General features: G+C 34.7%; 1 protein-coding gene across 1 annotated transcript in view; it reads left to right on the top strand.

Moving 5' to 3' along the window:
• Positions 1-4,615: 4,615 nt before the first annotated feature.
• Positions 4,616-13,796, top strand: part of LOC150092114 (dehydrodolichyl diphosphate synthase complex subunit DHDDS-like) — a gene marked incomplete at both ends in the record, with an annotated part of 30,465 nt that continues 21,284 nt past the window's right edge. Inside the window, one exon of the mRNA XM_090415297.1 lies at positions 4,616-4,666. Within this exon, the coding sequence (XP_090271423.1) occupies positions 4,616-4,666 (51 nt within the window). The remainder of the gene's footprint in view (positions 4,667-13,796) is intronic.

Below are 13,796 nucleotides of genomic sequence, written 5' to 3' on the forward strand. Positions count from 1 at the left end.
TTGGTACATGATAAAACGTGCGAGTTATATTCGAGTAAATACGGCAGAAATCAATGCACGTTATCTTGTTTTGCTATATCATTGACTACCGCATGTATTCCACTCCTGGTACGTTGCAAAATTTGCAAAATTCAATGAGCTCATTCATCCTAACATTGTATAAATAGGAATAAGAGTAACTCTTTCTAATTATTGCATATATAAGAATGGACAAAAAATCGAAAGCTCTCCCCCATTACGGAGAATATAAGCTGCGCAGCCAATAACAACAATTTCTCTTTCTAAGCAATTCTGAAATTTTTGGAATACAGTATATGGTTGACACCTCGTCTATCTGCACCACGAAAGTTAAAATTTATCTCGGATCCATAAAAAGAAGCCATTTATTATGAGGTTTATTTTGTCAACAATTTATTCATTTACTCATGTCTATTATGCAATTTATTCAGGGTAGGATTGTTATAGTTTTTATCGTCTAAAACATAACTGTATATATGCCATTAGCGCTCTCTGAACTTTCTTTTTTTATTCTCAAATTAATTAATTATTTTATTTCTTTAATTAATTTATTTATTCTCTTATTAATTAATTTAATTATTTTTATTTACATTTTATATGAGTACTGAGTACTGCATGCAGAAATATTCTACGAGATTTGTATTACATAGCAGTGGCGTGCTTTGCAGTTTTACAATATAAATCAAAGAATCGACATGATCTGTCCAAGATTCATGTCTTTGTGTAACAAACTTCACGAGCCTTAACTTATTCTTATCTTAACTGACTTGATTTTAGTGAAATAAATGCAAATAAATACATACAAATCCTGTGTTCGGTTGCCTTGCATGTTCCATAAAATAAGTGGCACATAGATAGATATTGTGTATTAGAAATATTTTTTACGTTGCAAAAAACTACTTTGAAGCCTTTTTATTTAGGTGAGCAACGTTTTCGCGTCATTTATCGTTCCAATAAAAACGTCTTAATCTTTTTTTACAGATTTATTTATTGCTTATTTATGCAGTAATAAAAAAAGTAAAAGAGAGGAACAGTTTTTTCCTTATGGATTTATTATAAAATGCTTTCATGGACAGTTCTAACTGTGAAAAGTGTAGTGTGCACACAAGAAGGAAAGAGTGTAGTAGGTAAGCCCCGCTTTCGATGATTTTAACATGCGTATGTATATAAATTAAGCGATTGTTGTTTCAATTAGCATGCACAGTAGACGGTAATGGTACTATTAGTGAAGTAAACAAAGATTTTAAATTAACGAAATTTCATTTCATAAAATTCTGAAAAATCTGAAGTAAGAGGATGCGTTGATGGTAGTATTGCGTTTGAAGAGCTCTGAAAGATAAGTTATTTTTTTTTTTAAAAAAATTGCGTTATTAGTTTAAACATTGTGCTAGAATTAGAATATAATGAGGTGTTAATTAGTTTAGCTTAAAAAGTTTGTTTTAAATAGAGTTAATTTAGTACTTTGATAACGCACGGTAGACATGTAGCGTAGCGCATGGCATGAAAGCAAAGAAAGGCAATGGCGTCCAAATCGCGGTATTCGTTTGAAGAATTTAAACAAAGTGAATTCGTCCAGTGTAAGGTCTGTGGAATGTATGCTTTGCCGAGAGCGGATAGAGTTTGGTTTGAGCGGATAGAGTTTGGTTTGAGCGCGATAGTAGTGGGAAAGTGTAATGAAACGAGGATCTGAAGTGTGTCTCAGGTGGTAGCGAGATTGACATGGTGGATGAATATCAGAATGCGATAGAAAATTGTGATGTAAGCCAGATAGCATAACGAGTGAGTTTGAAAGTGATACAGTTGATGGTGAAAGTACAGGGCGAGAGAATAGTTTGACTGATGAAAAAAAAATATAGAGTTAGCTGCAATGAGAGAGATAGTTCTGCTGCGCGGAGTGATGCATATGGCAAAGCGGCAGCTGAAACGATAACATGTGGAATTACCGTGCTGGTAAATAATTCCACATGTAGGAGATTGCTTGGATCAGTGCTATTGCATGTTAAACAGCAAGGGCTGAATGTTGATAGTGCATGGGAAGTGGTAAAGGAGGCAATGGCTGATTGCATACCTAAAGTAAGGAGAGAAAATCAAGTGAGAATTAAATCGGTGAATATCCTCATTAAGATGAAGCTGCAAAAAAAGAAACAATTTTGGAGGAAATTCAAGGCAAAGGTGACCAGCAGGCACATAAACAATAAAAAGCACAGGCCAGAAGGGTAACCAGTGTGATAAGAAAATCAAAAACAGATTGTGAATGGAAATTAGCAATGCAAGCTAAAGTGAATCTCAAACTGTTCTTTCGATATGCTGCAAGTAAAAGAAAAACGTATACGACAAAATGAGTTTAACGAATACCGATGACAGGGAGGTAACTGAATCAGATTAAATAGTAGAATTACTAAGCGAACACTTTGCAAGAATATATCATCCAGGCTGTGATATATTGTAGGAATTGAAGTGAATGAAATCGAAGTGAATGGTATATTACAGAACCCTAATGTAAATACATATGTGAGATTGGATGGTATACCAGCTTCAGTCTTACGTGAAGCGGAAAAGAACTTATCAGTTCCCTTGACCATGTTGTTTAATTTATGTCTCAGCACTGGGTTAGTTCCAAGTGTGTGGAAAGAAGGGAAAATAATTCCATTGCATAAAGGAAGTTCCAAGACTGCTGTTGCAAATTACCGACTTATCAGCATATAAGGAATTGTTTGTCAAGGTTTTGGAGATATTAGTCAAGAGCAAAATAAGAGAATGGATAGATGAATTTGGGATACTGTGTGAAAGACAGCATGGTTTTGTGAAGGGTACATCATGGCTGAACTTTGCTTATGCCTTTGACAGGATACCACATGGAATTCTAATCAGTAAACTGCAGCGTATGGGAATGGATATAGGGTTAGTGAGATGGATAGGATGGTAGTTGATGGAGAATATAACTCGTCCTCGCGTATATCTTACACCCCTCATTTTAACTTCATTAAAAAAGAAATTAAAAACTTTCTCATATACCTCGCACACACAGAATGTTTAAAACTCTAAGAAATAGATGATGAATGTTCTTATATGAGAAATAGTAAAAGCACTTTCGGATGTGAAGACCAATGTCGTCAATGCATACAACATAAAATACCCTAATAGCGATTGATTCCTAATACGGTCAACTAAAATGCTTGCTATAAACGTGATGTATAATACGGCAAATAAGCTAATCCATATAGTGTGATGTTTGATAATTCTGTGAATTCTGGCAGTTTGCAAGTATGTACAAGAGGAAAAAAAATAGAATTTCTAGTAATAAGCACAATAAAATTATATTTCAATAATGGCTATCACCATATCGATCTTACACCTTGCTACAGCGCTTGGATGTATCGGTCAACAAACCACTAAAGGACTACGTACGAAAATTCTAAAGGGAGTGGATGGTAGCCGGCTACTACGATCTAACTCAGGCAAAGAACATTTAACAGACCATCATTAGATCTGTTGTGCAACTTGATTTTCAGAGCTTGGTACATGATAAAACGTGTGCGTCATATTCGAGTAAATACGGTAGAAACGAATGCACGGCATCTTGTTTTCCTATATCATTGACAACCGCATGTTCCACTCCTGCTACGTTGCAAAATTTGCAAAATTCAATGAGCTCATTCATGCTAACATCGATAAATAGCAGTGAGAGTAACCCTGTCTAATTATTGCATATATAAGAATGGACAAAAAAAATCGAAAGCTGTCCCCCATTACGGAGAATATAAGCTGCGCAGCCAATAACAACAATTTCTCTTTCTAAGCAATTCTGAAATTTTTGGAATACAGTATATTGTTGACACCTCGTCTATCTGCACCACGAAAGTTAAAATTTATCTCGGATCCATAAAAAGAAGCCATTTATTATGAAGTCTATTTTGTCAACAATTTACTCATTTACTCATGTCTTTTATGCAATTTATTCATGGTAGGACTGTTACAGTTTTTATCGTCTAAAATATTACTGAATATATTCCATTAGCCTTTTTTTTATTCTCGAATTAATTATTTATTTTATTTCTTTAAATAATTTATTTATTATCTAATTAATTAATTTATTTATTTTTATTTATATTTTATAAAAGTACTGAGTACTGCATGCAGAAATATTCTACGAGATTTGCATTACACAGCAGTGGCGTGCTTTACAGTTTTACAATATAAATCAAAGAATCGACATCATCATCTGTCCAAGATTCATGTCTTTGTGTAACAAACTTCACGAGTCTTAACTTATTCTTATCTTTACTGACTTGATTTTAGTGAAATAAATGCAAGTAAATACATACAAACACTGTGTTCGATTGAATCGCATGTTCTATAAAATGAGTGGTACATAAATAGATATTGTGCATTTGAAATATTTTTTACGTTGCAAAAAAATACTTCGAAGCCTTTTTATTTAGGTGAGCAACGTTTTGGCGTCATTTATCGTTCCAATAAAAAAGGTTTAATCTTCTTTTTACGGACTTATTTATTGCTTAGTTATCCAGTAATAAAAAGTAAATGAGAGGACCAGTTTTTTCCTTAAGAAATTATTATAAAATGCTTTCTTTTACAGTTCCAACTGTGAAAAGTGTAGTGTGCTCACAAGAAGAAGAAAGTGTAGTAGGTAAGCCCCGCTTTCGATGATTTTAACATGCGTATGTATATAAATTAAGCGATTATTGTTTCAATAAGCATGCGCAGTAGACGGTAATGGTACTATTAGTGAAGTAAACAAAGATTTTAAATTAACGAAATTTCATTTTATAAAAATCTGTAAAATCTGAAGTAAGAGGGTGCGTTGATGGTAGTATTGCGTTTGAAGAGCTCTGAAAGGTAAGTTATTTATTTATTTTTTTAAAAAATTGCGTTATTAGTTTAAAGATTGTGCTAGAATTACAATATAATCAGGTGTTAATTAGTTTAGCTTAAAAAGTTTGTTTTAAATAGAGTTAATTTAGTACTTTGATAAGGCACGGTAGACATGTAGCGTAGCACATGGCACGTAAGCAAAGAAAGGCAATGGCGTCCAAATCGCGGTATTCGTTTGAAGAATTTAAACAAAGGGAATTCGTCCAGTGTAAGGTCTGTGGAATGTATGCTTTGCCGAGAGCGGATAGAGTTTGGTTTGAGAGCGATAGTAGTGGGAAAGTGTCATGAAACCGAGGATCTGAAGCGTGTCTCAGGTGGTCGCGAGATTAACGTGGTGGATGAATGTCAGAATGCGATAGAAAATTGTGATGTAAGCCAGACAGCATACAGAGTGAGTTTAAAAGTGATACAGTTGATGGTGAAAGTACAGGGCGAGAGAATGGTTTGACTGATGAAAAAAAAAATGTACAGTTAGCTGCAATGAGGGAGATAGTTCTGCTGCGCGGAGTGATTCACATGGCGAAGCGGCAGCTGAAACGATAACATGTGCAATTTCCCTGCTGGTAAATAATTCCACATGTAGGAGATTGCTTGGATCAGTGCTATGGCATGTTAAACAGCAAGGGCTGAATGTTGATAGTGCACGGGAAGTGGTAAAGGAGCGTTTCAGAGAGGAAATGGCTGATTGCATACCTAGAGTAAGGAGAGTAAATCAAGTGAGAATTAAATCGGTGAATATCATCATTAAGATGAAGCTGCAAAAAAAAGAAACAATTGTGGAGGAAATTCAAGGGAAAAGGTGACCTGCAGGCATATAAAAAATAAAAAGCACAGGCCGGCCAGAAGGGTAACCAGTGTGGTAAGAAAAGCAAAAACAGATTGTGAATGGAAATGAGCAATGCAAGCTAAAGTGAATCTCAAACTGTTATTTCGATATGCTGCAAGTAAAAGAAAAACGTATACGGCAAAATGAGTTTAACGAATGCCGATGGCAGGGAGGTAACTGAAACAGATTATATAGTAGAATTACTAAGCGAACACTTTGCAAGAATATATCATCCAGGCTGTGATATATTGTAGGAATTGAAGTGAATGAAATGGAAGAGAATGGTATATTACAGAACCTTAATGTAAATACATATGTGAGATTGGATGGTATACCAGCTGAAGTCTCACGTGAAGCGGCAAAGAACTTATGAGTTTCCTTGACTATGTTGTTTAATTTAAGTCACAGCACTGGGTTAGTTCCGAGTGTGTGGAAAGAGAGGAAAATAATTCCATTGCATAAAGGAAGTTCCAAGACTGCTGTTGCAAATTACCGACTGATCAGCATATTAGGAATCGTTTGTCAAGGTTTTGGAGATATTAGTCAAGAGCAAAATACGGCAATGGATAGATGAAATTGGGACACTGTATGAAAGACAGCATGGTTTTGTGAAGGGTACATCATGACTGGATTTTGCTTATTCCTTTGACAGGATACTACATTTAATTCTAATCAGTAAACTGCAGCGCATGGCGATGGATATAGGGTTGGTGAGATGGATAGGATCGTAGTTGATGGAGAATATAACTCGTCCTCCTGTATATCTTGTACCCCTGATTTTAACTTCATTAATAAAAGAAATGAAAAATTTCTCATATACCTCGCACACACAAAATGTTTAAAACTCTAAGAAATAGATGATGAATGTTGTAATATCAGAAAGAGTAAAAGCACTTTCGAATGTGAAGACCGATGTGGTCGATGCATACAACATAAAATACCCTAATAGCGAATGATTCCTAATACAGTCAACTAAAATGCTTGCTATAAACATTATAATACGGCGATTAAGCTAATCTATATAGTCTGATGTTTGATAATTCTGTAAATTCTGCCAGTTTGCAAGTATGTACAAGAGAAAAAAAAATAGAATTTCTAGTAATAAGCACAATAAAATTATATTTCAATAATGGATATCACCATATCGGTCTTACACTTTGCCTACAGCGCTTGGATGTATCGGTCCAAAAACCATTCGGGGACTGCGTACGAAAATTCTAAAGGGAGTGGATGTTAGCCGGCTACTACGACCTAACTCAGGCAAAGAACATTTAACAGACCATCATTAGATCTGTTATGCAACTTGATTTTCAGAGCTTGGTACATGATAAAACGTGCGCGTCATATTCGAGTTAATACGGTAAAAATCAATGCACGCCATCCTGTTTTGCTATATCATTGACTACCGCATGTATTCTCCTCCTGCTACGTTGCAAAATTTGCAAAATTCAATGAACTCATTCATCCTAACATTGTATAAATAGGAGTGAGAGTAACCCTTTCTAATTATTGCATATATAAGAATGGACAAAAAAATCGAAAGCTCTCCCCCATTATGGAGAATATAAGCTGCGCAGCCAATAACAACAATTTCTCTTTCTAAGTAATTCTGCAATTTTTGGAATACAGTATAGTGTTGACACCTCGACTATCTGCACCACGAAAGTTAAAATTTATTTTGGCTCCATACAAAGAAGCCATTTATTATGAAGTCTATTTTGTCAACAATTTATTCCTTTAGTCTTGTCTTTTATGCAATTTATTCATGGTAGGATTATTACAGTTTTTATCGTCTAAAATATAACTGAATATATGCCATTAGCATTCTCAGAACTTTCTTTTTTTTATTCTCAAATTAATTAATTATTTTATTTCTTTAATTAATTTATTTATTCTCTTATTAATTAATTTAATTATTTTTATTTACATTTTATATGAGTACTGAGTACTGCATGCAGAAATATTCTACGAGATTTGTATTACACAGCAGTGGCGTGCTTTGCAGTTTTAAAATATAAATCAAAGAATCGACATGATCTGTCCAAGATTCATGTCTTTGTGTAACAAACTTCACGAACCTTAACTTATTCTTATCTTAAGCGACTTGATTTTAGTGAAATAAATGCAAATAAATACATACAAATCCTGTGTTCGGTTGCCTTGCATGTTCCATAAAATAAATGGCACATAGATAGATATTGTGCATTAGAAATATTTTTTACGTTGCAAAAAACTACTTTGAAGCCTTTTTATTTAGGTGAGCAACGTTTTCGCGTCATTTATCGTTCCAATAAAAAAGTCTTAATCGTGTTTTACAGACTTATTTATTGCTTATTTATGCAGTAATAAAAAAAGTAAATGAGAGGAACAGTTTTTTTCCTTAAGGATTTATTATAAAATGCTTTCATGGACAGTTCTAACTGTGAAAAGTGTAGTGTGCTCACAAGAAGGAAAAAGTGTAGTAGGTAAGCCCCGCTTTCGATGATTTTAACATGCGTATGTATATAAATTAAGCGATTGTTGTTTCAATAAGCATGCGCAGTAGACGGTAATGGTACTATTAGTGAAGTAAACAAAGATTTTAAATTAAAGAAATTTCATTTCATAAAATTCTGAAAAATCTGAAGTAAGAAGGTGCATTGATGGTAGTATTGCGTTTGAAGAGCTCTAAAAGATAAGTTATTTTTTTTTTTTAAAAATTGCGTTATTAGTTTAAACATTGTGTTAGAATTAGAATATAATGTGGTGTTAATTAGTTTAGCTTAAAAAGTTTGTTTTAAATAGTGTTAATTTAGTACTCTGATAAGGCACGGTAGACATGTAGCGTAGCGCAAGGCATGAAAGCAAAGAAAGGCAATGGCGTCCAAATCGCGGTATTCGTTTGAAGAATTTAAACAAAGTGAATTCGTCCAGTGTAAGGTCTGTGGAATGTGTGCTTTGCCGAGAGCGGATAGAGTTTGGTTTGAGAGCGATAGTAGTGGGAAAGTGTCATGAAACCGAGGATCTGAAGTGTGTCTCAGGTGGTAGCGAGATTGACATGGTGGATGAATATCAGAATGCGATAGAAAATTGTGATGTAAGCCAGATAGCATAACGAGTGAGTTTAAAAGTGATACAGTTGATGGTGAAAGTACAGGGTGAGAGAATGGTTTGACTGATGAAAAAAAATGTAGAGTTAGCTGCAATGAGGGAGATAGTTCTGCTGCGCGGAGTGATGCATATGGCAAAGCGGCAGCTGAAACGATAACATGTGGAATTACCGTGCTGGTAAATAATTCCACATGTAGGAGATTGCTTGGATCAGTGCTATTGCATGTTAAACAGCAAGGGCTGAATGTTGATAGTGCATGGGAAGTGGTAAAGGAGGCAATGGCTGATTGCATACCTAGAGTAAGGAGAGAAAATCAAGTGAGAATTAAATCGGTGGATATCCTCATTAAGATGAAGCCGCAAAAAAAGAAATAATTGTGGAGGAAATTCAAGGGAAAAGTTGACCAGCAGGCAAATAAACAATAAAAAGCACAGGCCAGAAGGGTAACCAGTGTGGTAAGAAAAGCAAAAACAGATTGTGAATATAAATTAGCAATGCAAGCTAAAGTGAATCTCAAACTGTTCTTTCGATATGCTGCAAGTAAAAGAAAAACGTATACGGCAAAACGAGTTTAACGAATGCCGATGGCAGGGAGGTAACTGAATCAGATTAAATAGTTGAATTAATAAGCGAACACTTTGCAAGAATATATCATCCAGGCTGTGATATATTGTAGGAATTGAAGTGAATGAAATGGAAGTGAATGGTATATTACAGATCCTTAATGTAAATACATATGTGAGATTGGATGGTATACCAGCTGGAGTCTTACGTGAAGCGGCAAAGAACTTATCAGTTCCCTTGACCATGTTGTTTAATTTAAGTCTCAGCACTGGGTTAGTTTCAAGTGTGTGGAAAGAGGGGAAAATAATTCCATTGCATAAAGGAAGTTCCAAGACTGCTGTTGCAAATTACCGACTTATCAGCATATCAGGAATTGTTTGTCAAGTTTTTGGAGATATTAGTCAAGACCAAAATACGGGAATGGATAGATGAAAATGGGATACTGTATGGAAGACAGCATGGTTTTGTGAAGGGTACATGATGTCTCAGTAACTTTCTCACATTTTATAATACAGTAAGGGCTGAACTGGATAAGGGTAATGGAATTACAATGATACTGCCTGACTTTGCTAAGGCCTTTGACAAAATACCACATGGAATTCTAATCAGTAAACTGCAGTGCATAGGGATGGATAGGATGGTAGTTGATGGAGAGATATCAAAGAGTAGTTTATTCAGTGGTGGAGTCCAAAAGAATGCCTGTGACTAGTGGTTTGCCACAGGGTTCTGTTCTTGGACCACTGCTATTTAATTTGTTCATTAATGATATGGGAAATGATCTGAGAGGAACTGGTTATTTTTTTGCTGAATACGCAAAGTTGGGTAGTGCAATAGTGAATGCACGTATGTCAAAATTTTGCAGGGTGTTTGGATAGATTGGCAGTTTCGGCTAATGAGAATGGATGTCAGTTTGAGGTAAGAAAGTGTAAGGGTATGCATTTTGGTGTGAAAAAATTAGCAGCACTTTATCACATTGGTGGAACTGTTCTCCAGGAGGTCGATGATTCCAGAGATTTGAGTGTGTTGGTGGATAGGGAGTTGAAGTTTAGGGGCACATAGCAAATAGGCTAAATCAGCTCATCACTTGGTTACTGAAGAATGCTTTAATGAGCAGAGATAAGCAAGTTATTGTTCCTCTTTATCGAGCCTTGATACCCCTATCTTGAAACCCCTATCTTTACTACTGTGCCCAGATTTTTTCCCCTGAATTATTCTTGATGGGGAGGAGGTAGAGAGGATCCAGAGGCGTGTGACCAAAATGATAGCTGGTCTATGGAATGAACCTTACGAGAACAGGTTGGAGATCTGTGCGTTTCAGTAATTGGTTGATAAGCGGAAAAGGGGTGATATGATTGAGACATTCAAATTACTGTAGCGTTTTTACAAGATTAATTCAGAAGACATCTTTCTGAACAGGTCTGGTGATGGGTGAATTAAGGGCTATCCATGGAAACTGAGCAAGAATGTAGTTAGTAAGGGTGTTAGAACTAGGTTTGTTTTACTTGGAGAGTGGTGAATGAGTGGAATAATCTACCAGAGTTTGTTGTGGGTGCCATGACTGTAAATGAGTTCAAAGCAAAGTATGATAGATACTGTGCAAATGCTGAATAGTTGTTCTATTTTGTCCTCTATGAGTCTAACGACTCTTGGAAGTTGCCCATAATAATAATAATAATAATAATAATAATAATAATAATAATAATAATAATAATAATAATAATAAGCTAACATCTTTTATTCACTAATAGGGAGTTGGCGAGGCCTTTATATCCTATCTAGCTTTTGGAGATTGAGTGGGCAGTTCAATCTCCGCCGGTAGCAATCAGAGATAGCTGGCCCATGTCTATCACTAATTACATGCAGCCAGCGATGAAGAAGCTGGCAAACAAGTGCTGCCATCTCTTAATGCCTAACTCTAACAGGGTATGTTACTGTCTTAAATAATGTGGGTACTACGGTCGATTTTCTTGAGTTTAAGGGACTAAAAACCTGAGTTTCCAGTAGGAAAAACCCGCCTGCCCATACCAGAGATCGACTATGTCGTGAACCTGTCAAAGATAGGCTTAGAAAAAGTTCCTCCAGTAGACTTGAACCTAGGTCTAACTTCAAGAGGCCAAGCTCAGAGGACGCAAGCGCTACTTCCACTGAACTACACAGGCCTATTAATATAATTAATAATAATATTTTTTGACATTATTATTCCATTCTTATTACTACAAAAACTCAGTATAAACATTACTCAGTACATTCATTTTTGATAAATATGTCTTTTGACATGTTATTTTGACTCATTCCATGGACTCCATGCGGTCATTTGACTCCACAGAGGTTTGATGATAATAGTTTTTTTTTTTAATTTATTTATTCTGTAATAACAATTGATTTATCATCTTACAGAGCATTTACATATATACACACACACATATATATACACACATATACACACACACATATATATACATATATACATATACATATATACATATACATATATACATATGTATATGTATATATGTATATGTATATATGTATATATATATATATATATATATATATATATATATATATATATATATATATATATATATATATATATATATATATATATATATATACATATATATATTATGCCCAAGTATTATACCCAAGGTAAAATACTTTCTATATATATATATATAGAAAGTGTTTTACCTTGGGTATAATAAATAACCAGGTTAAAAATAGCTTGGTATCACAAAATGAAGATTTATTGTTACATAGACCATATATTTACAACCTACTTAAGCTCTTACAAATTGCCTACCGGTTTCGCTAGTAACTGACCAGCTTTCTCAAGGCTTGCATAGTACAAAAAAGAGGTAAATGCAAAAAAGGTTTCAAAATACAAAGAACCGTTAGTACCCGTTAGGTAGCTAGAGTGACACGTTCGCGTGACATAACTACTCAGCATCATGAACACGCGTAATATGGTTATTTGCGTACTGTAGCTCTGTTGAACTGAGGGAGTTAATTAGATTTTTCCAGGTATCGTTCAGAATGGCCCCTTGATTTCTGTTTAGGTTACTTCCCGTACGTAGTACAACTGCCGCTTCTTTAAATACTCGATGCCTGTAATCCTCGTCTACGTAGGGCATGGAGCTGTTATTCCAGTCTATAGGATTGGATTGTTAAAAAATATGGGCGTTTTTGTAAACCTTTGGTCCCAATTAACTAATATTTTATATGTTTGTATATATAAGTTTTAAAGTGATGTGCCAATCATCTCAGGATTGGCACATCACTTTTCAACTTCGATCCACACTATAGACTGGAATAACAGCTCCATGCCCTACGTAGACGAGGATTACAGGCATCGAGTACTTAAAGAAGAGGCAGTTGTACTACGTACGGGAAGTAACCTAAACAGAAATCAAGGGGCCATTCTGAACGATACCTGGAAAAATCTAATTAACTCCCTCAGTTCAACAGAGCTACAGTACGCAAATAACCATATTACGCGTTTGCATGTAACGCGTGTTCATGATGCTGAGTAGTTATGTCACGCGAACGTGTCACTCTAGCTACCTAACAGGTACTAACGGTTCTTTGTATTTTGAAACCTTTTTTGCATTTACCTCTTTTTTGTACTATGCAAGCCTTGAGAAAGCTGGTCAGTTACTAGCGAAACCGGTAGGCAATTTGTAAGAGCTTAAGTACGTTGTAAATATATGGTCTATGTAACAATAAATCTTCATTTTGTAATACTTTATGACCAAAACATGTATAATTTAAATAGCTTGGTATCTTTAACATTTATTATACCCAAGGTTAAAATACTTTCTACATCTTACTCTCATCCAGAGATTTTTATTTAATAAGGTCAAAACACCTTATGGTAACTTGTTCTGGTAAAATACTTATAAGCTCTGTATTACTAAAATCTTGGTATTTCTAGCCTGGCTCCCACTGATGAGACCTTAATAAAGGTCGAAACTGGTCTGGGTAGTGGTCCCCTTGCCTATAATACATAGCATCATACATCTCCTCCAGGAGATTTGCTTTGCATTAAGGGTAAATATTAAGATTAGTGATCAGAGCTTATACTACTTTTACATGAGTTGCCTTGGTCTTGCACTACGTGCACGGTCAGCTAGACTTGCAACACTTGCAGGCGCAAACTTGATTTATTTGTCTGTTTGCTTACTTGGGAAATGGAGCAAAACCGGGTTTAAAATAGCTTGGTATCTTTAACATATATATATATATATATATATATATATATATATATATATATATATATATATATATATATATATATATATATATATATATATATATATATATATATATATATATATATATATATATATATATATATATATATACAGTATTAGTGGATATTAAGACAATGGATTTACTTAGATG

Source organism: Typopeltis vanoorti, unplaced genomic scaffold, assembly GCF_054136105.1.
Source record: "Typopeltis vanoorti isolate ZY-2024b unplaced genomic scaffold, IOZ_Tvanoo_1.0 HiC_scaffold_621, whole genome shotgun sequence".
Classification (NCBI taxonomy): domain Eukaryota; kingdom Metazoa; phylum Arthropoda; class Arachnida; order Uropygi; family Thelyphonidae; genus Typopeltis; species Typopeltis vanoorti.